This window comes from Balaenoptera musculus, chromosome 4 (assembly GCF_009873245.2).
Source record: "Balaenoptera musculus isolate JJ_BM4_2016_0621 chromosome 4, mBalMus1.pri.v3, whole genome shotgun sequence".
Taxonomy (NCBI): domain Eukaryota; kingdom Metazoa; phylum Chordata; class Mammalia; order Artiodactyla; family Balaenopteridae; genus Balaenoptera; species Balaenoptera musculus.
In genome coordinates this window covers 1357221-1385094 of record NC_045788.1, presented here as the reverse complement: position 1 = coordinate 1385094, position 27874 = coordinate 1357221, and the positions used below count along the sequence as shown (strand labels likewise).

Here is a 27874-nt window from a genome sequence, read left to right as displayed (position 1 = left end):
TGAACCCCCAAAGTGAACACACGGCCAAGATGCTGAGAACGTTTTGAGGGTAACAACGAAATTATTGAAACCAAGCACTAGCTTTTACCCATGAAGTCTACTTCTGCCAGAAGGGCATTCTCAAACCCTAAACACCTTTATTTTTTAAAACTAAACATTAAATTCATTAGCTTACTAGCTAATTTTTTTTAAAGGTATAATTTAAACCAACAATGATACAGAAGGGCAAGTAGTGTATAAACCATAATTTGGGGTTTAAGAATGCAACAAAACACACTGAAAGGAACGCAACATGCTTGAGTCATCTTAATTTTGAATACTCCCCCAACTTGTCCTACCCCATTTTCCTCAAACAATGAATAAACCTGTTCTCTTAACATGTAATTGCTAAATATGTAATTTAGTCTAATTTTACTCACTCTAACATATGGCAGTCTATTGACAGTTCAAAATTTTAAAAAAAACTTAATGTAAATGAAAACACTATTTCAATGGAGTTTGATGAAAAATATGAAAAACATTATGGTTGAGAACTCATGAATGTTGGGAAGTTTAAAGTTTCAGTTCAAATTACATCACATAATCATAACTATTTTTTAAAGATGTGAACTTTATCAGTATTACATATATATACAATATTCTAATTAAGTATCTGAAAATTAATCATTTCCAACTTTCTTCCTTTTGTACATTTGTGTTCTCAATCACAATGCTGTACTGCCTTTTCAAATTTTTTTTAAATTGTCCACAACAGCAAGAAGCTAATTCTTGAGAAGAATCTCAACGTTTCAATATCCCATTTACTGAATTAATATTAGTACTCTATGATCTAAAATGGACAATTTAATAAAACATCAGACTTTTAATCTGAAGTTCCAGGGTTTAAGATCTCCAGCTAAAGACCTAAGCATAGGTCAGAGCACATACTTGGTGCTCGATAAATACTGATAAATATTGACCATTCTGTCTCTAGTCTCCCCAGCGTACACCAAAACCAGATCAAGTGAGTGGTGAGTGGATTCCACACTGTGGCCACAAACTGCCCAGGGGGAAATGATTTCTATGCTACCAGTGTAGTTCCCAGATAGTGACATGCACCACACAAAACCACCACCACCACCGTCCTTTAACGGCAGGCTCAGAAAGAAGGCTGAGGAGACGGAGCGACCTTCTCCAACCGGAATCATTTCCCCAGGCCCTGGCTGAGCCACACTGGCAAAGTGCCTGGCGGTGGGTGTGCACTGCAAGTTCCTGCACCCTAGCTGTTTTGCGGATACACAGAAGACTTCAGTCTCCACACAGACTACTCAGCACCTCTAGCAGTACTAAATTCAAAATTTAGGGGTTGGGGTTTTTGTTTGCTTTGGAAGTTGCTTTTAAAAGCTTCTCTGAATGTCTCGTTCTGCAAATGATTACCTTTTCTTGTGCTTCTTTCCAGGCTTTCACTGGGTCAGATTCATAACCTCTCTGGACTAACATTTGAATCAAATCTTTCTTTGACCTATTCTCTATGTGAGGGAAAAATAAAGTTAGGATCAAGAAAAGAGATTCAATTTGTATTTGTTTATATTCTACTGATAAAAACGTCTTCTATTAATAAAGTTTTTTTTCCATTTTAACTAATGTTCAAATTTTTAAAGGTTGCATCTTACCTATAGTAATCTTCCCTTGTATCTTCTCTAAAATGAAACGGGCTTGATTGTTAAGCTTTGTAGATTCTGCTCCCAGCATTCCTACAAGCCACTCCTTACGTAAACCATAATAGCTTAATCGTAAATCAAAGAATTCTTTCAAAATGTCTTGCACAGTTTCATACTTCTTCAGACATCCCATATGATCAAAGAGTACCTAAGCAAAACACAAAGTTTTTGAAGATTATATAAATCTGTGTTGGTATTTTTAACTTGTATGCTACAGTATTTAAAATAACCATAATACACATATATGAATACATACCACCCCTAAAAGCCAGAACAAAATTATTAAGTAAATATTCCTTTGGTGGCTCCAAGAAACTGATAAAATTCTATTCTCAAAACTATGAAAATATTTAAAATTGGAATAATTTTGAAAGATAAAAATAGGTCCTTAAAAAAAGGTACTTACTTAAAACTATATAAACTATGGCTATAAAGTCACCTAATAGATTTTTTTTCAAACTAAAAACAAGCATATTCTATCTGTAAGTTTTTAAATATTAAAGTTCTCTCTCTCCCATATACTCAATGGACATGCATTTGCCTCTCTCTTTGTTGTTTTTTATGAATGGGCTACAGTTCACTCAAACTTCAAGTTAGAGGGAAATTTTACTTCTTCTCTATCTTTTTCTCCTTTTTCTATCAGCCTTGCTTGGCAGATTATGGCACTTTTTCTCAGTCACTGTGCTATTGCTGGATTTTTTTCTTTTACTCTTTCTCAAGTCTAAAAGCTAATTTGGAATGGAACAGGGTAATCATACATGTTCATTTTTTATCTTCCTCCCCAATTATCTAAAGTTTAATAAAGCAGATTAGAGTCATGAGGAGATAAGAACTCCACCACGAAAATGCTAATAGAGACAGGCATGAGGCACAAGGAGACCCTGCAACAATCACTCTCAGAACTTCCAGTCAGTGAGTGTGAGGGTGTGTGTATCCTGTGTGTTCAAGCCCAGATGCACAAATGCAGGGCTGGGGTTAAGAGCAGAGGATAACATTAGAGCAAAGGGAATGTACCTCTAGATTCTTTAGCAAACATACAGGGGGAAACGCATTCAGACTTACTATAGCTACTCCCATCATGAAGCCAATTACAAAAATCCAACTTACAGAACGCAAGGTTACAGTCATAGTAAATCTAGTCAATTACCATGGAATTACAAGTAAGAGTAGTTTGCAGTTTAAAAACTTTGTGCAATCCAGCAGCTTCTGCTTGCGCCAGTTTCTCTTCAGTCATTTTCACCACAAATTTCACAGTTGTATCAGTATGATATTCTTTATAATCAGAAATTAATGCTGGTGTTTTATCTGTTCCATTTAGCATAGGTTCTAAAACCTGTTCTTTGTATACCTATAAAAGATTTAAAAATAAGTAAATCTTTCATGACACACATTCATGTTCTTATTCTACAAGTCATGCAATCTAAACCTTCTCGACTCCAGTGGGGAAGAAGGGGAACCTCATCTCTATCATCTCCTGCCCAGTCACTACAGTTGACGATACACGGGGATCTCTCTACACGGGGGTGGAGAAAGACGACATACAAGGTACTGGTTCTGATCTGCTCATACTCAAAAGGCAAGAAGAGGCTGAGAGTACAAAGCAGATGGCATCAACTAGCACTGACGAGGTGACGCGCGTACTTTTAGATCCAATACTGAATGACATGAGTTTATTGACCATATTTATAAAGGTTCAAAACACTATTTGTTACATACTGTTCTAGTCATTGCAATGTAAACAAAGATAATAGTCTTTTTAAAACCTAGCTAAGTCACTCTACATTTAGATAAGTTAACTTTTAAATTACCATTGGAATATTCCAATGAATGTGTCAAAAGTGTATACATGAATGTTTAAACACTCTACAGACACAGGGCAAACAATCATATTCTCACCAGAAAGGACTGCCTAACACAACTGCCACACGCAGCTCACAGGCAGCTCACGTCTTATACCAACCTGTGTCCAAGTTCTAACGGGAAGCTCTGTAATCTCCACTGTGTTTCTATCCACCACAAATATTTCACCACTGACTGCATATTGGTTTTGACCAAGTTCTTGGATTGTTCCTTTAAAGTTTTTGTAGTTTGGAAGCTGTAGAGAAAAATAAAAATACCTAAAGGCCCCGACTTCTCACTTGAGTGCCAGTGCCACCTCTGAATGCCCCTTAGTCTATGACCTATTGCTACCGACAGGTTCACACAACTGCAACTAAATTCCTCTCGTCGGCAATAGGCCCTCTCCAAATAATCATTCAATCTTGAATTCACAGCTTCTGTTAATATACTCTCAACAGCCCCCCAAATCTCAAAACCTCAGCACCACCTTTCCTGGTCTTCCAAGAATATCGCCTTTTTTTTTCCAGCTTATTACCCCTCCATCCTTCCTTCTCCCCTAGATTAAAAATCCAAACTCCTCAGACATTACGTTACAAGCCAAGCTAACCTTCTAGCTTTTCTCCAGTGATTTGCCTTCCAGATCACTACTCTTCTTCCACGTTTCTCTTGAGTATTTTGAATATTCTCACTTTCACTCACTCTATCCACCAGGCCTGACGGTTATTCAGCTCTCCACACCCCATTCATCTATATAAATCTTACTTAGCCTTCTCGGCCTAATTACAAGTGAGCTCTCCCTCTTCTAAAATTCCTATTTGTCATCATCACTAAGAAGTCAGGCATATAGCGCAGGACACTTCTGCTCACTGAGCAACTATTAACATCTTTTGTCACTGTAAACTTCATGCCCAGAGGTCTTGCCTTGACAACAGATTAACTTTTGAAGACAGAGATCATGGTTCTTTATCTTACCACCTAGCACAGTATCATATATAGAAGATATATATATATATATGAAACAAGTATTGATCAAATACACTGAGACAATAAATACTCTAAATGTATCTGAAATAAAATGCTATAATCATTAAAAGTAATTTGATACTTCTGTTAGAAATATTTTAAAGTACTTTAAAGTATTTAGGAGAAAAAAGATGTTAAATCATCCCCATATTCTAATTTTCTTTTAAAATACAAATATGAAATCAAACTTGGAGAGAAATACTTAAAAATATTAACAGTTTGTTTCTATATACATGGAGTATTTTTCCTCTTCGCTTATTTATATTTTCTACAATGAGCACTATCATTTTTGTAATAAAAATATTCTTCTATTTAAGTGTATCATGATAAAGGGAAATTTCTAGATGATTTTAAATCATGTAGAAGAGCGTAAGACACTTTTTTGAGGGTTTTCTTGGAGGGAGTTTGGGGGAAGAACTGAACATGATGAATGATGTAAGGTAAGGGCAAAAATGAAAAATATGGGGATTATTAAAATATATACAAGGTGTCTTTAAGCATCCTTAATGACTCTAATATGACTTAGCAGTTTAAGAACAATAACATAAAGTTGCATATAACTTTGTCATAAAAACGTTATTCTCTACATAAGTTAGATATTTGAAAGCCTGAACTACAGGGTACTTTAAAATTTTAATAAACAGTTTCTCCCATAAACCTTATATCCAGGCTTTTTCCAAACTCTGTATCTTTTTTTTTTCTCTTTCTTTCTTCCTTCCTTTCTTATTTATTTATTTATTTATTGCTTGCTGCATTGGGTCTTCGTTGCTGCGTACGGACTTTCTCTAGTTGCAGCGAGCGGGGGCTACTCTTCGGTGCAGTGCGTGGTATTCTCATTGCGGTGGCTTCTCTTGTTGCAGAGCACGGGCTGTAGGCGCACGGGCTTCAGTAGTTGTGGCTCGTGGGCGCTAGAGCGCAGGCTCAGTAGTTGTGGTGCACAGGCTTAGTTGCTCCGTGGCATGTGAGATCTTCCCGGACCAGGGCTCGAACCCGTGTCCCCTGCATTGGCAGGCAGATTCTTAACCACTGTGCCACCAGGGAAGTCCCCCGAACTCTATATCTTTTACAGTAAGCACACATCAAGTTACACACTAATAGGGTCCTTACTGTCTACAATACGTTCTAAAATGAAAATGGTTCCATTACTTTTCTAAAATGACTGGCCTTTGTCGTTTATACGTTATCATTTGTTAAAACAACATAAGCAATAAGTTCTAGGTAATCACCATGGGGTGAGGATCCAAGCCTTCCAGCATCCGTCTGACGTTGTTCACAATCTCCCTAGCATCATAGTTGGGTAGTTTACAAGCCCATCCTGTGCCGATGCCCTCAGCACCATTTATTAAAACCATGGGGATTATGGGAATATACCACTCAGGCTCTACGCGTTGATTATCATCATAAAGGAATTTAAGCAGGTTGTCGTCCACAGCAGGGAAAAGCAGTCTTGCTAAAGAGCTAATAAAAGGAAAAAGACAGACATGGAGCAATATCATGGTTTTAGAAAATAAAACTTCATACATAATTAAAGACTTTACATTTCAAAAAATCTTTTAAAAAGAATGCATTTGTTAAAAATTTTGGTTACACGTGCTTAATTTAAATTTAACAATAAAATTTACCTAACCTTATTACCAAATATATTTCTCTCAGGCACAAAGCCAGAATAAGACAGTCTTGTTTTACTTAAGTTATTTAATGACTTACCTGCCTAAATTCTTAGTATTGATAAATAACCTTTTAAGGATTTCCTCTTATTCTGACTAAACCACAAAACCCATCTTCAGCCTAAAAAGTAAAGTTGGATCAGAAAAAATCCTTACATTCATTAGGACTGGTTCCACCAATAATTCATAAAAACTGAGATCAACAAATTTCATTCTATATGTGATCAAATAATTTGGAACATTCACCCTCAACATAATACCCAATCACCTCTCTCCGTAGTTATAATTCTATTACACATTTAGTTAGTTCCAATAAACTTCAAATAGAGCTTTATACCATTATATCAGCAAATGATCACCTTAACATTGTGAAAATGTAACGAGGACTTGCAGCGTCTTTGCCCCCGTGAAGCCGAGTTCCAAACTGACCAATGGGCTGAAGCAAGTTAATGTTGTTACTCCCCACAAAGTTCTGAGCCAAGTTCACGATAGTCATCATCAGTGCTTGCTGCAGGACAGAAACAGACAGAATACAACATTCACATTCCAAATTTTCTAAATGGATTTCCTAATCTTTATTAAAACCCAAACTCTCAACTCTTTTACATTTCCAAAGAACTTATAAAAGAAAAAACACTTTATTATGCTGAATTATCCTTCTACTATCCTCCTTCATGCCCATAAGTATAGTTCTCAATTAATTCCAATCTCCATGCTTACTTCTCCATGATGATAAGCAGACATCTCGGCAACAGATCCAGCCAACTGTGCGACTTTTACTTCGCGTTTATCATTCCTCTTGAAACAGGTAAATAAAACTTTTCGTTGGCCTGGTTTAAAGCCTATTTTTAAAAACAACAACCCTCTTTTAAAAATACTGCTCGGGATATAGTTGTAGTGTTTCTTTTAGTGACAACAATGTTTTATATATTCAAGAGAAAAAAGCAAAGATATAGTTTGCTTCCGAAAAATAAAATTGTTTACTTGAGATTCTGTAACAAAATGAGTACATACTAACACATTTTATACCATCTCAATCTATTCCAAAGTGAAGAACCAATAGAAAGACACCCTCCGGTCTTAAAGAACTGCTCAGTGGCACCAAATTCCTTTCATAGGAGTTCCCAAACACTCATGTGCCCAAAATGCCAGTTGTGATTAAAGTACCAGCAAGCCACCAATGAGCCTGAAAACTTATTAGAATATCCTAAGTCAGGAAAGCTCTTACAAAGAAGAGATGTGTTCTGGTAGTTAAGAATGCAGGCTTTAGAATCTCACTCATCTGGATACTCTTCTCAACTTGGTCATGTGACTTTCCACAACTTATTAAACCATTAAGTCTCAGTGTCCTCGTCCATGTAACAGAAATAATTACCTTCCTAATAGGGTGACCATGAGGATTACATGAGATAATGCAAGCAAAGCACTCTGCCTCCTGACCACTCTTCTCGCTCTAGGCCAGTGAGCACAGTAATAAACTTTTCAGTATATGCTAGCTATCACCATCATCATCGTGGGCCCAGAGCATGGCAGAAGCAAAAGGATGATAAAATATGGCCACTTTCCTTGAGAATTTTACAATCTAATTGAGGAGGAAAATTAACACAAGTAAAATAAGAGGTATACAATTATCGGCATAGAAGTCTATAAGCATCTGAGACCAATTTAGACGGCAATTATTAGGGAAGACATCAGAGAACGGATGTAACTCAAAGCTAGAACTACATGGATTAGCAGAACCATCTGTTATTAGCTGAAATACCAAGGAACATGAAGATCAACTAATCTGCTAAAAGTTATAAAAATCAAAATGCTCTAGACAGAAGACTAAAATCTGCTCTAAGTACTGGGTAGCAGTTTAACTTTTTTGTCAAGTTAAATAAGTTAAAAGCATTAGGTTTTGGGTATTGAGGAGTAAAGGTGTTTTTAAAATTCAGTCTCTAATAAATACTTTACAACTTATCAAAATCACATTTTACTTTTTATTTTAAAAAGTCTCCAACAACTTGGGGCAAAAGCTTTAAAATTTTGCAAGTTAATTTTCTTTAGAAGTTCAAAAAGGGTTTAAAAAATTCAAATAAAGAATATAAAATTTCAGAACTACTAAAACATCTAGAGAGCAACTTCAGAATTTTAAAATTTATTATAAGGATGGGTTAAAGTACATGAAATTAAAATATACTCAATGACATACAAAAATGAAAAAGATTGTTAAACAAAAGCTACTTACCATCAACAAGAGATGGTATAGATCTTTCATTGTCTGAGTTTGAGAAGAGAATCAATTCCTTGTTGATGAAATCATTGTAAGTCAAATGCTTTGTTGCTGTACCATATAAAAATTGCTAAGAGAAAAGTTATACAGCAATTATGTCATGATTACTGCATGAATTTTAGCCTTTTTCTCTTTCCTCCCCCAGATCACCACTCTTTATGACTAACCTCTGGTAAGCCATGTAACCTACGCTGTCTCCGATCTTCCATAAAATTTGTTAACCATTCTTTTCTGTCATCGATCTTCTTCTTACTGAATGCCTGAAAGATTCCAGGTAACAATTTCATACATTAAAAATAAAAAGAATTTCATTATAAAATTAAAATTTATAAAGGCAAATAACTAATTATTAATTTCTGGGAAATTAACTTTTTTCCAATACGCTTTTATCAAAAATACACTTGAACAGTGGTGTCTGAATTAAAGAACTATGAAAGCAGGGCATAATCTGCGGTGATGGGAAATGACACCAAGATTAACTAGGTTGGGCTTAGAATTCTAAAGAGACTTACCACAGAAAACCAAGATTGGGAAGAAAAGTATGGCAGAAAGAGGGAATGGATATTAGGAGAGATTTTTTTAAATGAACTTTGTTACCAAGGTAATGGCAGCATCATCTTCAGGACCAGCATATCTAAATAAGATGCGGTGCCTTTCCATATCAGCAAAATATTCCTTGGCTTCCTTAGCTGTACTGGTACCCAACCCTGCACAATTTTAAAAATAAAAGTGGAAACAAGCCAGACAGAGACAGACAAATACTGTATGATCTCACTTATATGTGGAATCTAAAAAAAAAAAAAATCTATGTCAAACTCATAGTAACAGAGCATAAAATGGTGGTTGCCAGGGGCTGGGGGGAGAGGGAAATGGGGAGATGTCAGTCAAAGGGTACAGACTTTCAGTTTAAGATGAGTAAGTTCTGGGGAACCTAATGTACAGCATAATGCCTATAGTCAATAATACTATATTGTATACTTGAAAATTGCTGAGAGAGGGACTTCCCTGGTGGCACAGTGGGTAAGACTCCGCGATCCTATTGCAGGGGGCCCAGGTTCCATCCCTGGTCAGGGAGCTAGATCCCACATGCATGCCGCAACTAAGAGTTCACGTGCCGCAACCAAGAAGCCCGTGAGCCACAACTAAGGAGTCCACCTGCTGCAACTAAGGAGCCCACATGCCACAACTAAGGAGCCCGCGAGTCGCAACCAAGGAGTCCGCAAGTCACAACTAAGTAGCCCACCTGCCACAACTAAGACCCGGTGCAACCAAATAAATAAATTAATTAATTAAAGAAAATTGCTAAGAGAGAAGATCTTAAAATGTTCTCTCCACAAGAAAAAAAAAATATATAGGGATAATGAGCAACATCCAGAATATGGGAAATTACACAGGACAAACAATCCAACTTTTTGAACAAATAAATTACAAGAAAAAAATATGAAAAGAGAAATAATATATTAAGATTAAATAGACTTATCAACCAAATGCAATGTGTGGGCCTTGTTTGGATCCTGATTCCAAAAAAAAATAAAAACTATAAAAATGAACATTTTTAATACAATCAGGAGAATTTTAACCTGGATTGAATATTTAAGGTTATTAAAGAAAGGTATGATAATGGTATTATGGACAATAAAAAAAAATTCTCTTAGAGATACATACTAAAGTAGTATAGAAATAATTAATGCCTGGAAGTTATTTCAAACTAATGGGGTGGCAATGACAAGAGTTCAGATGAAACAAGATTGGCTGCAAAACGGTGACTGGTTAAGAACATGGGAAGCCCATTATACTACTCTCTCTACTTACATAAAATTTTCCCTAACAATTCTTTAAAAATCAGCCATAGCTGTTTCTGAAAGCTAAAAGAGACAAACTTTCAAAATATTTTACAATGCTCTCATAAAAATAAACTTACGTCAGTAGTAACTTCACAAAATTTAAGTGTTTTAGAAAACAAACCTTTGTAGTATTTTATTTTCCAGGCTTTCTGGTTTTCTATATGTTTTTTCCACTCATCAAATTCAGGAATACTATAGAAGGAAAGTTCCTGCTTATTTTTGCTAGCCTTAAATGAATAATAAAAAAAAAAAAAATTAGTTTTTCTGCTACTGTTTAAGACAACAGTATAAAAATATATTAATGTAAATAGTACCTTTACAATAGGTGTAATGAACTCTTCAAGAAAACCATGCTTCAAAAGTGATGGCCAATTGTGATGGATGAAATTAATAAGCAGGCCTTTTATGTGAGAACCATCTTGATCCTAAATAAATGTTAGTAAAGAGTGCTATAATAATTTATGAAATATAATTACTTACAAAACCAAATTTTTAGATGTATGAATGCAGCAATGAGGCAAAATTCCATTCAAATTTTACAACTGTGCTTTACAAAACATTCTTTGGATGATCACAGTCAAGAATTTTTTTCTTAAAATTCAAATAAAGAACATAGCTAAGTGACAGACTAAATCTTTCTGTCATTAAATATGCTACCATTATCTTTTTTATAGTTTGCCCAGATTTCACTAAAAGAATGATTTAAAGATGGAAATTAATGAAACAGGGTTATAATGCTACTTCACTGGAAGGAGAAATCCATGGAGTACAGGTATTCCCAAGTTCTCTCTTAACATAAAAACTGATAAATTTCTGCTTAAAACTATACAGCAGCTTCTCATTGAAGATTTTCTCTAGAAATGCTTTCAATTAGAGGATGGAAGAGACAAGCAGTTGGATGCAAGTGGAATTCTTCCTTTTCAATTTTCTACTTCTTTCCTAATTACTGCCATTTCACTATTCAGGTCCTCCAATTTTTTTGTGCATCCCAAATTATGCCATCATATGCGAATATTAGCCATTATCCTACTGATTAATCTTTCCTGTAAATTTCACCATTTCCTTCCTGCTTATAGATAGGTGGGCTTCAAACCCATAATACTACACAGTGTGTTCTACTCTTCCCATACTTGTTGAATTTAAAAATATTTTTAAAATACCTAACCAAAGAGGTGGTTACCATAAACTAGATAATGTAGAATGTGCTTCACACAAACTGTACCATTAAACAATATCTTCCCCCTGGATGTAAATACAATCACTTCCACATCTACTATCTTGGGACAAATCTCATGAAACAAGTATCAAAAGGACATTCTGAAAAAGATATGTTTTAATATGTGGCAACTTTTAAACCAACCTGATCAGTCATAATCATAATCTTCCCATAGCGTAAGGTTTTCAGCGATTCTGCATCATCATAACTCTTCTTGTATTGTAGACCAACTATCTTAATGATATTGTTTATTTCTGCATTCTCCATGATCTGTGCAAACATGAAAAGGACGGAAAGTGTTTCAGAGTGTCTCCAGAGACAGAAGGTGAGCTGCAGGGACGCACAAAGCTCACAGTGCCAGCAAGGCACTCAAGTGCCGCGGGCACGGGCGCAGATACGCACCTGCTTGTGAGAGGCCTCCCGCACGTTGAGGATCTTGCCCCTGAGGGGGAAGACCCCGTACCTGTCCCTCCCAATCACGCCCAGTCCGGACACGGCCAGCGACTTAGCAGAGTCCCCTTCCGTCAGTATCAGCGTGCACTCCAGGGAGTGCCTGCCACCTGGGGGCAGAGGACACACATTCCAAAGTTCTCGAGTCTGCCCACGAGAGCCCGGAGCCAAGAGACTGATGATCGCAGTGACCACGGAGCGCTGTAAGAGCATCTTACACCATGCTCAGGGTAACTTAAAAATTAAGTGCATTTTATGGAACTCCTGCCCCCCGAAAATTAGTAATCAGTGGTACATATGGCAATTTTAGTGAAGTAAAACCATACTCTGAACATAGAACCCTATGCTCTATATGTGGAAAGTTGCAACAGTCTCTCACTGAATAAACACAAACTTAAAATCTAAAAAAAAATCTGAACTTACCAGCATCATTAGCATCATCCAGCTTGGGAATACCTTTGATTTTACTGTACTTTACTGATGAACACTTCTTGTTCAGCTGCGTCTGAGCCTTAAATTTCACCCAGTTCAGGATACTTTCCACAATGCCACAGTTAGAGGCCTAAAAATCAAAGAGTAATAATATACAAGCAAGCCAGAAGTTTATACACTTAGCTAAAGTTAGTGTAATACTTGGAATCTGTGCAGTTATAAGGCAAAACAATAGTAGTGATGATAATAATTGTGATATATGCTGGTAAATATTATTCTAACTACAGTAAAACTAACTCAGGCAGCTATTCACAATGACCTATTGTACTGAAATGTAAACACATGAAAAAAGGCCAACTTTACTACATATGAAAAAAGTTCTATTACAATAAACTGCATAAGGAATATACATAGCTTTTGTTACAAGTTAGTTTTGTGAAAATTAACACAGTAAAAGCTGATCCACCTATGAATTTACTTCCTGGGAAATTTTAGACACTGACATTTTTGATGTCCCTCAACACAAAAATGTGAATCTTGAATTCCCTATGACAAAGAAATATTAACAAGAAGGGAACATTAGGATAAACTCAAGATCTTATGGGAAATTCCCTGGCGGTCCAGTGGTTAGGACTCTGCGCTTCCACTGCAGGGGGCACGGGTTCAATCCCTGGTCGGGGAACTAAGATCCCGCGTGCCTCATGAAGTGGCCAAAAAAACAAAAACAAAACAAAACAAAAACCTTATGAACAGTCCTTATTTTTTAAGTTTGGTACTGAGGATTTCAACATTACATGTATGTGTCATTCTGCAGTGAATTAACATGCGACAAGATGTCAAACCTCCCCCCAACCGCCCCACAAGAAAAAGTAAAGCGTCTCCAAAAGTTGGAGTTATTTATTTTTCATCAACCTGGGTAGTTTGATTTTAGGTGTATGAAATAGTTTTCTGGAATGTTTCAGATATAAAAAGAAGTGAACTATGTTGTCAAATCTAAACTTTCTCTGCCAAAAAATGAAAATGTGTAAAATCTAAAATCAAATTACAACTGTTAATGAGGGCAGAAATTTGGGCTATCATTAACATTGGGTCATCTGTATGCAGAATTCATTATGATTAGACCCAACAGTACTCTTCTATAGGCCTTTAACTAAAACCTAAAAAACAACTTTTGTTTTTGTTTGTGAGACCCTACCTTTGAAATTCCAATACCAGAATTTGATAAAAATATTATTTCTACTGCAATTACATGATACTCCTCCAAAAAACTATAAACTTCCAAAGAGGAGGGGCTGTAATTTATTCATCTTTACATTCCCAGGGCAAACATATTTAAAGGCACTTTAGATATGATCATTTAATATATGTTTGATGGTCCTGGTGAACAAGAGAACTGAGGCAAATCTTGCTGATACATAAGAGGCTATGAGAAATTATTAGCAGCCACAAGGCTCAGTTATAAATAGAAGATTTATTATTTATTTATACTCTCACCTTGTTTCAGAAAAGTTAAGGCAGCCTAAATAAACATGCACAAAGTAAAATGAAATTTTAAAATATGTAGGATATGGTAAATTTTATGTTATGCATATGTTACCACAATTTAAAAAAAAAACTATATAAAGGTAAAAATCAGTATATGAATTTGAAATAAGTAGAAAAGATGAAATCAGGAGTCCTATAAGGACCTGTACACTTTTTAGAGGCAAATCTGTCTTTATAAAGGACAATGCAAAGCTAAAAACACAATTAGTTACATGAGTCCCCACTTTAATGCTTGGCAAAATAATTGAGTGCTTTATGAAACAGTGTCTATCTACCCTTTGAAGTTTTCAGAATCAAGCATATTAGTTTTTAGTATAAGTATGCCTGTACCCACAATTAATATAAGAAATTAATCTGATTAGAATGATTTAGAATAATTAGAATAAATAAATCAAGAAAACTACTTAATCAACTCTCAATAAAAAAACCAAAAACAGGGCTTCCCTGGTGGCGCAGTGGTTGGGAGTCGGCCTGCCAATGCAGGGGACACGGGTTCGAGCCCTGGTCTGGGAAGATCCCACATGCCGCGGAGCAACTAGGCCCGTGAGCCACAACTACTGAGCCTGCGCGTCCGGAGCCTGTGCTCCGCAACAAGAGAGGCCCGCGCACCGCGATGAAGAGTGGCCCCCACTTGCCGCAACCAGAGAAAGCCCTCGCACAGAAACGAAGACCCAACACAGCCATAAATAAATAAATAAATAAAAATTTAAATAAATAAATAAATAAATAAAATTTAAAAAAAAAAAAAAAAAACCAAAAAACAAAACAAAAAACACTGAAAAATAATACAGATTTTACTCACTGCTTTAAAAAACTTTTCTGACAGTTGGCATTTGGATCCAAAACTTTTGGGCTGCAAAGTCATGTTTTCCTTAGTCTGAGAATCAAAAGTTGGATTTTCGATAAGGCAGTTAATAAAAACCCATATATGGTTTTTCACCTGTTGAAAACATATCAAAAAAGGTCAATATCAGAACTGATATTATTTAATAATTCAACAGAATATATAAAACATCACTGGGGCTTCCCTGGTGGCACAGTGGTTGAGAACCTGCCTGCTAATGCAGGGGACACAGGTTCGAGCCCTGGTCTGGGAAGATCCCACATGCCGCGGAGCAACTGGGCCCGTGAGCCACAGCTGCTGAGCCTGCGCGTCTGGAGCCTGTGCCCCGCAACGGGAGGGGCCGCGATAGTGAAAGGCCCGTGCACCGCGATGAAGAGTGGCCCCCACTTGCCACAACTAGAGAAAGCCCTCGCACAGAAACGAAGACCCAACACAGCCAAAAATAAATAAATAAATAAATAAATAAATAAAGTAGCTATTAATTAAAAAAAAGAAAAAAATCACTTACTTGAAATGGTTTCACTGACACACCAGCTTTGTTCTTTTTCTTAACTACTTCAATCAGTTTACCAACAACTTGGTCTACTACATAATCCACATGCCGTCCACCCTAAAGACGGAAAAAAAATAGAATCCAAAATCTTCTATAGTTAAGGTAGCAAAATAGTTACATATTCATTTTTTTCTAGAATGAGCGTTGAATCTTCACCACAACTTTGTGAATTCAGTATGACTATATTATTAACCCTATTTTCCAAAGAGTTAAGATGAGTCTCAGAATGCAGCATGAGAACGAAAGCCAAATGCTAAGGGTGGCAGAAGAGAAAGCCAGGAAGAGCATAGGTCCCTGATGACACTCTGGAGACACAGAACCAGACTAACACTGCCTACCACCAGTCCCCAGTCATACGAGGAAGAATAAAACCTTTACATGTTTACAAACCACTGTATACTAGGTTTCTGTTACACATAACAAAATGCAATCATATCTGATACAGATTTCTGTTGACTAGAGAAAGTGATGCTAGATTATAAAAAAATAGAAAACAATAAAAAAAATAAGTTCAAACTTGAACAAGAGTGACAAAGTGACAGATCACTGCTTTAGCTTATTCTAAAATACACACTTGTAGTGCCTAATATTTTACTATGGTCAATGGATAAATGCTTATAGATGAGAAGAATTTCATTCGATTTGGAAATTTAAAAGCCTACAGAAAAGGGTTCAAACTCCTCAGAATGGCAGATAGAGCATTTCACAATCTGACACCAAAACAGACTCATGCCCTATTATTTGTTCTTTTACACTCAAAACTCAGAGAACACAGAATAAGGAATTTGTTATCATTCTAAATGTCATAAAATATAAATGTATTCAATTATAAACACTAATCATATAAACTTATTTGTCAATGGATGTTTAAACTGTAAGACAGCTGTTTCATAGAAAATAAGCTTTTCAGAAGTCAATTTTGATTTCACAAAAGCAGATTTGGGTTTTTTGTTGTTGTTTTTGTTGTTTATCTTATTGTCTTTAATGAAGCACTGTTCTACCACTGACTTGGAAACAAAGAATTAGTGTACTTACTTTTGTTGTTGCAATGCTATTTACAAAGCTGATTTGCTGGAATCCTTTTTCACTCAGTGTGAGACAAACATCCCATCTTTCATTTGCAAGTTCATGAATAACTTTTAGGGCCACTCCAGTTTCATCCAACTTGTCTTTCACATAAAGATCTACATAACTGCGAAATCCATTTACCTAATAATTTGGAAAACAAAAACAAGAAACAATTTCTCTCCTACTGGCAGCTGAACTAGGTGAATGCCAACAGGTACTCACACTCTCATTTCCGCTCATTCACAACACCTCTCAATCTGCAGATCCCAACCTTATTCTACTCCTTGATTTCTGCCCTTTAAAAAGGAATTCATTTCCGTATGTACTTGACAAAGAGAGGTTATGAACGGACAGCTGGACAGGTAAATTATTATAAAATCTTTCAAAACTTTAAATTTTTAAAATGACCAACTAGACCTCCAGTTTGAGTTGACATGTAGAGGACAAAGAAGGAGAAGTTTTCTTCTCCCTTACAAGAAAACATCTGGTCAGGTGACAAATTTTTTATGTATCTTCAAAAGCTTGAGATCACAGGACAGCTGGCCATCCTAAGTCTGAAGAGAGACAGGTGTCTGTAGGGAGACACAGAACCTAAGCCTTTTGCTTATATTTTGGTTATATAAGCCCACAGGAGCCTTACGCCAGAGCTTCTGACGAACTGCTATAGGACACGTGTGGACTGGCGTGAGTGTGTCAAGAACTTGAGGGCTGTGGTCAAAGGGTTCCTACTCTCCCAGGAACCGTAGAGCAGGTTTTCACAGGGCAGATCAGAGAGAATCTAGAACAAGTTCCCCCATGGGGCCAGCTGGGGGAGAAGAGCAGCCACTGGGAATCCCACCCAGACCCCCAGACCCGTCTCCCTTATCAAAAAGAAAAACAAACGACAACAACAGCAAAACCCCCCTTAATCCACAGGGGGAAGGGCACTGCCAGAAAGCCGTGGTGAAGTATCACTGCAGCTGGGATGAAGTAATTCTGCCCCGGGCCACCCCACCTCACCCCCATCTCATTTAAGTTTACATTTTTAAAAGGTTTATTCTGCAGGGCAGGGAGCCTAAAGGATACTGAATGAGAACACTGGCGGTTACCTGCTGCAACTAGGGCAAGAGAACAGAGGACAAAGGGACAATCCCCACCTCCAGCGGCAGGGCAGACACTCTTGTGAATGCCAGACCCCTGAGACACGGGCTCACTGTGCGCTCTGAAGCCGGCGCTTTAGTCACACGTGGGGGTCTCCACAACCTACAACCGGGCTAGCAGGCCTCCATAACAACAGTGGTTCTCAGCTGGGAGAGCTACACGAGACAGACCCTCCTTGAGGGGCAGCTCCAAGGGAAGGCTCAAAGCGAAGAGAAGGGACAAAAAACAATCTGAAGTATCTGGTGCGCATAGCAACAACAGACTGCAGACACGGCCCGGTCCCTGTCCAGATCAACATCAACCCTCACACTAGAGCCTAGGTACTCCGTATCTACTACCCTATACAACATAGCTGATTTTCAGCAGAATCTTACAAGGCATGCCAAAAGGCAAGAAAAAACAGTCTGAAAAGACAAAGCAATCATCAGAACCAGACTTAGATGTGTCACGGATGTTTTAACTATCAGATAAGACCTTTAAAATAACTATGGCTAATCTGTTAAAGTCTCTAGTGGAAAAGGCAGACAATATGCAACTTCAGCAGAGAGACAGAAGCTTTAAGAATGAATCAATTGGAAATCCTAGAAATCAAACACAGTAGAAGACAAGAAGAATGCCTTTGGCAGGCTCAGCAAAAGACTTGAAACAGTAGAGGAAAAAGATCAATGAACTTGAAAATAGAGCAATAGAAATTAAAAGTAAAACACAAAGAGAAAACAGAGTGAATAAAGCACAGCAAAACGTCCAAGAGCTTGGGACCCTACAATAAATGCATAATTGGAACACCAAAAGGAAAAGAAAGAAAAGCATGTAAGAAATATTTGAAGATATAAGAGCCAAAAATTTTCCAAAATTAGTGACAGACACCAAACAAAAGATCCAAGAAACTCAGAAAACACCAAACAGAGTAAGTACCAAAAAAACCAAAAACCACCACCAAAAAAACCAACCAACCAACAACAAAAAAAACCCATACGTATACCTAAGCATAGCATACTCAAAAACCAAAGACAAATAGAAAATCTTCAAGGCAGCCAGAGGAAAAACAAACACTTTACCAACAGAGGAAGAAGGATATGAACTACAGTAGAAACCATGCAAGCAAGAAGACAACAGAGTGACATTTTTAAAGTATTGAAAAAATTAAACTATCAACCCATAATTCTACATTCAGTGAAACTCTGTATCCTTTGGAGTGAAGGAAAAGAAGGACTCTCTCAGACAAACATAAACTGAGGGAATCTATTGCCAGCAGAACTATTCTACAGAAAATAAATATTAAAGGAAAATCTCTAGGCAGAAGGAATATGATTAAGATCAAAAACTTAGATCCACACCAAGAAATTAACAGTATTGGAAATGGAATAAATGAAGCTAAAATATAATTCTTTATGGTATTTTTAATTGCTCTAAAAGATAACTGACTGCTTAAAGCATTAACAACAACATCACTCGTTGTGGAAACATTTCTGCCATCATTTTTTCAAATACTTCTTCCACCTCATTCTCTTTCTTCTTCTGTTGTTTATAGCACATGTAAAACTGAAATGTATGATGTACTGTTATAAAGTCCTTCCACTACACATGGGATTCACGCACCCTTATGTTCACAGCAGCACTATTCACAACAGCAAGACATGGAAACAAGGCCATGGACAGGTGAACGGATAAAGAAGACGTGGTACATGTATACAATAGAAGACTACTCAGCCATAAGAAATAATGAAGTAATGCCATTTGCAGCAACGTGGATGGCCCTAGAGATTATCATAAAAGTGAAGTCAGACAGAGAAAGACAAATATCATAAGATATCACTTATATGTGGAATCTAAAAAGATGATACAAATGAACATATTTACAAAACAGAAACAGACTCACAGACTTAGAGAACGAACTTGTGGTTACCGGCGGGGGAAAGGTGGAGGGAGGGATAGTTAGGGAGTTTGGGATTGACGTGTACACACTTCTGTATTTAAAATAGAATGCCTTTCCATGAAAAAATAAAGTCCTTTCACTACACATGAAGTGATAAATTATTTGAAGGTGGACTCAAATCATTTACAAATGTGTATTATAAACCCTAGGGCAACCACTAAAAACGTTTTAAAAACAGGTATAATAACAAGTAAATAGAGGAGATAAAATGGAATCATAAAAAAAAAAGCTCAATTAAAACCAGAGAAGGCAGGATACAGGGAAATAAGAAAAACAACAAATACAATGAATAAATAGCAAGATGGTAAATTTTAAGCCAAATTTATCAATAATCACTTTAAATGTGAATCATCTAAACACACTGGTTAAAAGAGATTAACAGATTAGATTTGAAAAGCAAGATCTAACTGTAAGCTGTCTACGAATTAACAAAGCATTAACTATTTTAGAAGACACTTACAGGCAATTTCTTTCCATTAAACATAACCTTGACTCCTTTGCATGAACCAGCCAAATCGTAAGCTCTTCTGGTCATGAGAGCCACAATGTCCTTGTCAAGTTTCTCCATCTTAAACTTGGACAGATCTGGTTGGAATGTTATGCATGTGTAATCTTCACCATCAAAATGTTTAATTTTGGCTTCAGAAGTCTTCATCATATTATTCATCCATGTCTTTAAAAGAAAAAATATTCAAATGTTTCTATAATGCCTCTATATTTGATAATACATAAAGACTCAGCTAATGAGATAACACTCATTTACCACAACTATATCCGTTTTCCAGCTTCACAACAAACCAGATTCTTAAAACTGATATTATAAATGAAAAAATTTTAAATACTACTATTATAACCTCATGCTGAAAGTAAGCAAAATAAACTGCACAACTTTATACATTGTTAGTTAAACATCTTTCAAATTCTTCAACATGACCATATAGAATTTTACAAAAATAAAAAGGTATGATGCTTTTCCTGACAAAATTATTTTAGCTTACGTAAACTTTCAAACTATTTTCAAAGGTCTACAAAAGTAAAATATAAAATTTTGAAATGTAAATTTGATGAATCAACAAGGAATTTTTCAAACATGCTAAGCGTATGTATTTCAATCTGCCTATGAGGGTCAGGACATTTTCCCTATTGCTTAAATAGGTTAAAGGAAAAGTCTGTTAAGTAAAGCGTTTGTTTTAAAGGAATAGGAGAAAGATAGGTTTATGTAAAATATCCCAGGCATTCTTAAGTCTTTTTACTCTGATTACTTGCTTAATGCTTTAAAAAAAGTTATATAGGTATCACTGCAATTTACCTAAGGTCTATTATCTTGGCAAAGCAACAAACACGATTATTTAAAAAAAAAAAAAAATTAGGCACATTTCTATCATACCTGCTTAAAACTATGTTTGTATTCTTTGCAAGCAGTTTCTACTGTAAACTTTGTACTGAAAATATTACAAAGTTTTGCACCATAACCATTGCGACCACCTGTAAAAACAATTAAATGTGAAAGGTTTAATGAAAATGGTTTTAAAGAAAGGAACTGTTAACTCACCTACCATACAGCAGGTCTGCTGCAAAACAGTTTCCACTTATTGAAATAATCAATTGATGATAATGCAAAGTATATTTAGATTTTTCATTTAAAGAAAAATACAATTAAGACTTAGCACATATAGTAAAATTAAAATATGCATTTTGTAGATTCATTATCTTCATCACAACTTCAAAAACATTAAGCTTTGTATCTCCTATAATTCAGTAAGTCTATGTATGAAATCTGAGCTTTCTATCAAAGTTACTTGTCTATTACAAAATTTCAATCTATATAACTTCCTAGAGCCTTGGTTTTGGAAAAAAAAAATTATCAATCTACTTAGGAAATGTAAATAAGTGGAAAAACATCTGGTTTTGGTCAAAGCACTTGCAACTCTATTCATAGAGTCTAGACTTTCAATCTTGACCCTCTTAAGGAAATCAGTTTAAAAGCAATTTAATTGATACCAAAAGACATGGTGCTTATGTAAAAACAAATTCACTTAAACAGGAATCATACACATCTTATTTTCATCAGGACTCTAATTCAAAACCCAAACCGTTAGCCAGGTTAGAGCTCCAGGAGTTCTAGCAGAAGTCAACGTACTACGAGAGTTAAGTCTCTATCAGACTATAACCAAGAAAACAATTAAACATGATAGATTTTTATATATTAATTCTGAAAAGGATTTTCTCATAATAAAACTATACAGATTTCCTTTTCTGTAATATTTTATATAGAAAGAGTAAGAGAGGGCAATATTTTTCAATAAAAATTCTGATCAGCCTAAATCAGACTTTACCTGTTACTTTTTTCTCATCATCGTCATAGTTACTGGATGTTAAAAGCTGTCCAAAAATTAATGCAGGAACATAAACTTTCTCTACTTTGTGTTCTACTACCGGAATGCCTTTCCCATTATTCCAGATGCTTATAATGTTAGATTCACTGTAAATAAATAAGCAGAGTTTAGAGCTTAAAATAGTTATAAGCTATATCAATTAATTTACATCAAAAGTAATGTAACCCAGAATAAACCTGAGTTTGCCAGCCATTACCAATTGGGAGACACTCACTCGTCTTCCAAGAAAATACTTGCTGAGGACGCACATTTCTATCCCTGAGTCATAACTCAAAGTAGGATCACTAAGATCTGCAGGTAATACTGCAACATTTCTCAGGAAAAGAAACTCTTCTCAGTAGTAAAAGCAGTGAAGCTTTTATAAGAAGCCAGCTATCAATTTCATTTTCTTTTCACACATATTAGCCATGATCTTCCTGCTTCACCCTGCCAGTCAACCACCTGTGAACCCGGGCTCTGCAGGGCCAGTGTCCAGGGCCGTTTTTATTTCCTACCTGACTGCTGAGCAGGGCAGACAGAAAAGGAAAAACAGCCTGAAATGTACTCCATTCTCCGCCTAAATGTTACAGGGTTGTTTGTATTGTGGCAGTCATTGTTATAAACTAACTTTAATGGTTTTAAAATATGTTAAGTATTACCTATTTTAGGTCTTTTAGGTTTTTCAATCACAAAACCATCTATTTTAGTCCTAAATGGTATGGAGTAGAGGTTCCTACAGTTAACAGCAACTTGACATAGGCCATGGTCCTGATGGAAAATTTTGCCTACCCTATTGTTTCAGGGTAGCATACGATGCCTTTACCCACTTAGCCAAATGTGCAAAGAAACACAGCTTCACTGAGAATTACCTTAAAAAGCTACCATTTGCCAATCTGATTCACAATTATTCTTAGACACACTGTTTCACTCACACACATAGCTTAATCTCTCTAGAGTTACTAGAAGTAGTTATTACAACTAAAAAAAAAAATGTTATAAAAGCCAAAATGAAAATCAAAGATCCAAGAGGAAATTAATTAAATTTTTAAAAGTTTAAGAAAAAGAAACTAAAAAATAACTTAACACATCATCTTCTTTCTCTCTCTCTACAATATAGGTTCAACTCTCCAAATCGCGGAGACTCAAATTTTGATATCATTTTTATTCATATCTCCTGATCATTCTCTAGGTCGTTTAGTCATCAAGACATTAACTTGTTCTATTAGATTCGTTTCAGCAGTATCCGACCTTCCTTCATTCCAAATGCCAGTATAGGAGTCTAAATTAGCATCACCTTAAATACTGTTACTGCAACACTGCTAAAAAACAGAGCTAGCCACTCCCCTTAACTATATTCTGATACCACAGCTCTCCTCACACTACTGTTTGCTCCAGAACACATCAGTAGTTTAAGTGTCTTCTATTGCATGTTCCAGGCCCATTATCCATATCCTTACTTAGAGTCAAACTGAACTACCACTATTCTGCAACATGCATGCTATTTTCCTGCAGGTCAGTTTTATTACTTGTCCACGTTCATTCCCAATTCTTCCATTTCTTTGTTTATTGGTCTTTCCCTTGCCTATACTACCTTTTCCCTCTTTGTCTAGCCAAATTTTACCTGAACTTCAAGGATCAATTTACGACTTCAGTTCTCCCACAAGCCTTTTACCCAGCCTAAAACAATGTTTCCCAACCCTCCTTATATTGAAACTTGCAAAAAAATCTACAGTATTTAAGGGGGACCTCAGGACATAATTAGGTTAGCTCACTTGTGGGTAAACACTCTCTACAGAATACACAGCTGAATATTTAAGTATGTAATGGTTTCAAATTAGCTACTGTACTTTACCTTGTATGTCCTAAATGCAGATGTCAAAATAGTGGGCCTTAGAAACAAGGGCTGTGTATTGCATTACTTTTTTAGACTTCCAAATAGTTCCTAGCTTGGGCTTAAAACCTGTAACTTATTAAGCACCTTTTTTTTTTTTTTTTACAAGACACTTCATGGAGTTTAAAACTATAGAGAAGAATTCTGAAGGAAATGAAGAAAGACAATGCATGGAAAATTACAGATACTAAACATCTCAGAATGACACAAAAAGTCAACAAACTCATGAGAAAACCCTTAAAATTTCTTCATCCTACTTAGTATATGTGGTACTATAATTAAAATAAGGCACTTTGTAAATGCGTTATCTTCATCACAGTTTCAAAAAATGAGGCTTGATATCAAGTACATTCTATAAGCCTGTATGAGTATGAAACTGAAATTTTCTATCAAAGTCACCTATTACAAAATTTCAATCTATTTCACTTCCTAGATCTGGTACTTATTTCTATAATCTCTAAACAATGATTCAGAATTCTATAACTATATTCTTTGCTCCATCAATAATCTTCACAGAAGTATTAAGAAAAAGAATGATGTCCTTGAATAAGCTATAAATAAAGTTTTGAAATAATTAAAGCTAACGAGAAACCTGGAAAACAATCTAAACATCCAATATTCATTAGCTGGAAAGAGGTTAAACAATGATGACATACTGACATAATAAAATACTTAGGAACATTAAAAAGAATTAAGTAGATCTACATAAGTTAATAAAGAAGGCTGCCCACAGTATGTCAAATAAAAATTGAAAGATACAAAATAGTATACAGAAGGCGATTTTTTAAAAATGCATACATATATGTACATATATTTCAGTATGAGTGTGTATTATTTTTTGAAAGCTACAGCTTTAAGAGTTTCAACCCTGAATAAATAAGAATACTTAAGCTAGAGAAACAGAACTCTGATTAATGTGCTTTCCACGGTTATTTGATTTTAATCAAATAGATGCCAACAAATAAGTTGTTTCAATAACAACTAACCATTATGTTATACTATTTAATGGGTTTTAAGCTCCCCTATAAGAAGTTGCTTCAAATTTTCTTTCTAGAATTGCTGTCCAAATTCTGCATGGCATCCCTTGCTAATCCATTCCTACTTTTTTGTTGTTTGTTTTTTTTGGTTTTTTTTGTTTTACAACCGTGGCTGTTTACTTAAATTTTATTCCCACGTCACAGAGTATTATCAAAAGAGGAATAAGAGCTAAACTGTGCTGTGTATCCTCTACACTTAACCCATTAACTATCAAAATTTAACCTCTCTTTTACACACAGAGTTCATGTACACACATGCACAAAGAAAAATAAAATCTGCTATACAAAAATGTTAGAAAGAATGAAACCCAAAGAATATAAAAAACGGACAGCAGAGAAAAATGGGTCAATAAAATAAACAGCCTAACAGCACTTTTCCCCATCTGAATTCTGCTTTAAAATGACTTCTTAATTTAGAAATCTAACTTAAGCAAAAATTGCATCACTGAAATAAAATTGATTTTAATAAAAGTAGCATGAATTCTGTAATATATGTAGTAAAGGAAAAACATACGGAATGATTTTATGGGAGAATATTCACAAAAGTCAAAATGTTATTGTTAAAATTAACAAATAAAATATAAGGATCACCAACATGTCCCAAAATGGTTGTCTGTTGCCAATTTTAAGTATGTGTGTGTATAAAATATATATTTTAATTAAAAGCAGGAGAAAGATTCAAGAGTCTCATCAATAATTTATAAACAAAAGTAAAATAGGAAAGGAGAGGTGAAAAATATACTACCTTCACCCTTTTTTCCTTGGAATAGTCGACTATGAATTTTTGTTTTATATACATATTTTATATGAAATAAAAGAACTTTCCAGCAGAAGCAGTTAAAATGACTTAGAGATAAATAAGAAAAAAGAAACTGTTATCTGATTGCCATTAAGAACCAAATAAATTTAGTTATAATTCTATGACACTCTTATACTCACACAAAAATGTCTGCTGAATGAAAAGGGAGTTAGAAAGAGGGCAATAAAGGCACTAGTTACATAGAATTACTTTGTCCCAAATCTGTAATAAACTTCAAGTAAAGCCTGCCACCAAGAGTCATTATTTGGTCTACAGAGCTGTTTTATAGCTCACTTCTTGATCACATTGTTATGATGGGGTTCTATCTAATCTTTTTTTTTTTAAGTCCACATTGTTGGATCAATGTGGTCAAAACAATTAAGATAAAAGAACCAAATATCGTAACCATGTTCACCATGAATGTATTTAAGAAAAGGCCTTCTTCCTTAGTTTTCAGAGTCTTTCAGTTCTGATTTTTAAAAAAGCTTAAAGATATCAAAAATTCAACATCTATTACTCCTTACTAGCTCTCCTAAAATATAATAAATGATACCATTTTTAACTGATAATTTCCTAAATATGGAAGAAAAGAAATCCTGGCAGCCAAAATTTCCTTTTAAATGTCTGCCTAAGTTGCAACTTGCAAGTGTCCTGTACATCTTACCATACAGATTCTCAAGAATTTATCTGTTATAGAAATGATGCAAATGAAAAACAAATAAAAAAAGACAGGAAGAAAAAGAAAAACCAAGAACTTCAACAGTATAGTTATGTGGTAATATTTTCATATAAGATACAGTCAACTTCATGGTATAACCAAATATAAATTATATTTTTACTATATCATTTATCTTAACCATGTCCTTAAAATTAGATTACTGACAGTAAGGCTATAACTGAATTATTAAATTTTCATGTTAAAGAAAAACCTTAAAATCATGCTAAATTACTAATTATAAAGGATAAATGTAACAGAATATCTCACAAAAGCATACTGGTGAAAACAGGATAATGTTTTAAGTTAGAAATACTTTATTATTTTCACTCCCCCTCAGTCCTCCAAAAAAAAAAAATCACTGTAGTGATCAGCTGAACACCTGGTATATATATTCTATAATACCAGCAGTTCCCAATTTACAAATGTTATAAATGAAAAAGTCCAAATGTTGGTTATGAAAAAGTAAATTTAACCCATAATATAACTGGAATAGTACTAACAATAGCCCGTAGCCTTGAGTACCAAAGCAAAAATAAGAAAAGATTGATCATACAAGCAGCTGAAACAGTATCCACAGCATCAGAGGGAGAAAAATGGTCTCCAAGCGCTCCCACAAGGAAGTACTGAATACTTTGGAGAAAAAGATCATGAATGACAGAGGAAACTATAAGAGGGTAGCATTCTGGCCAAAAGAGGCAAAAATAACAAGGTCTCAAGCAACAAGAAACTCAAGAGTACTAACTGTATGCATTATTCCTTTGAGGAATGTTCAAAGTTGAACATCTGAATAAAACAACTTAGCATAAAAAATTAAACTTGAAATATACTTACGGATCAATAGAAACTTTAATACAGGTCATGTTCTTATCCCTCTGTTTATTGTCAGCTGCATTAACTACAAAATTAAATATTTTGATAAGTAGTAAAATATATAAAAAGTTATAATAAATAAACATACAAGGGCATACATAAATAAACATCAGCTATATGTGCATCACTGCTTAATATAAACATTTACATATGGTAATAGTTAATGAAAATAATACCGCTAACTTCTAATACAAAATCTTATTTTCCAAATAATATTCTTAAATTTTATATCACACCAAATTACGGTTATGTCTTCTACCACAAAATGGGGAGGCGGGGATGATTCTATGATATATAAAAACAAATTAATTAAAAACAAACATCTGCAGTTTACAATCCCCTATCCAGGTCTAAAAGTAAAATATCGAGTTTAACTATGTTTTATCTTGGCAACACGTAACTGCTTTCTCTTGCCCTCCTTCAATAACTTAGTGATTTTATAGACAGATTGAGCTGAAACCAGTTATTTCTGAATTAGAAAGGCACTCTTTAGCATCCTTAGAAATCAAAATTTTAAATCCTATGAACTATAACTGATAATACTTGCATACATTAACCACAGCTTCAGTGGTTAGCCATCTGTCAAACTGAACTTCAGTCACAGAAGGAATATGCTCCTGATAAACACTGTGTAACCTAAAAGTAAAACTGG

The 27874-nt window shown here is 35.2% G+C and overlaps 1 protein-coding gene across 3 annotated transcripts in view; it reads right to left on the bottom strand.

The window, feature by feature from the left end:
* TOP2B (DNA topoisomerase II beta) overlaps nucleotides 1–27874 on the bottom strand; it is a 65529-nt gene that overhangs the window by 15821 nt on the left and 21834 nt on the right. For all 3 annotated transcript variants that reach the window (XM_036851908.1, XM_036851910.1, XM_036851909.1), the window contains exons 4-25: nucleotides 27184–27247; nucleotides 21869–22014; nucleotides 20920–21017; nucleotides 19993–20205; nucleotides 16424–16597; nucleotides 15344–15445; nucleotides 14794–14931; nucleotides 12438–12576; nucleotides 11967–12124; nucleotides 11709–11834; nucleotides 10663–10773; nucleotides 10470–10575; nucleotides 9102–9211; nucleotides 8672–8764; nucleotides 8460–8574; nucleotides 6950–7071; nucleotides 6589–6737; nucleotides 5789–6020; nucleotides 3661–3795; nucleotides 2848–3048; nucleotides 1653–1848; nucleotides 1417–1508 (exon numbers count right to left, since the gene is read on the bottom strand). In XM_036851908.1, coding sequence (XP_036707803.1) covers nucleotides 1417–1508; nucleotides 1653–1848; nucleotides 2848–3048; nucleotides 3661–3795; nucleotides 5789–6020; nucleotides 6589–6737; nucleotides 6950–7071; nucleotides 8460–8574; nucleotides 8672–8764; nucleotides 9102–9211; nucleotides 10470–10575; nucleotides 10663–10773; nucleotides 11709–11834; nucleotides 11967–12124; nucleotides 12438–12576; nucleotides 14794–14931; nucleotides 15344–15445; nucleotides 16424–16597; nucleotides 19993–20205; nucleotides 20920–21017; nucleotides 21869–22014; nucleotides 27184–27247 — 3020 coding nt within the window. The remainder of the gene's footprint in view (nucleotides 1–1416; nucleotides 1509–1652; nucleotides 1849–2847; nucleotides 3049–3660; nucleotides 3796–5788; nucleotides 6021–6588; nucleotides 6738–6949; nucleotides 7072–8459; nucleotides 8575–8671; nucleotides 8765–9101; nucleotides 9212–10469; nucleotides 10576–10662; nucleotides 10774–11708; nucleotides 11835–11966; nucleotides 12125–12437; nucleotides 12577–14793; nucleotides 14932–15343; nucleotides 15446–16423; nucleotides 16598–19992; nucleotides 20206–20919; nucleotides 21018–21868; nucleotides 22015–27183; nucleotides 27248–27874) is intronic.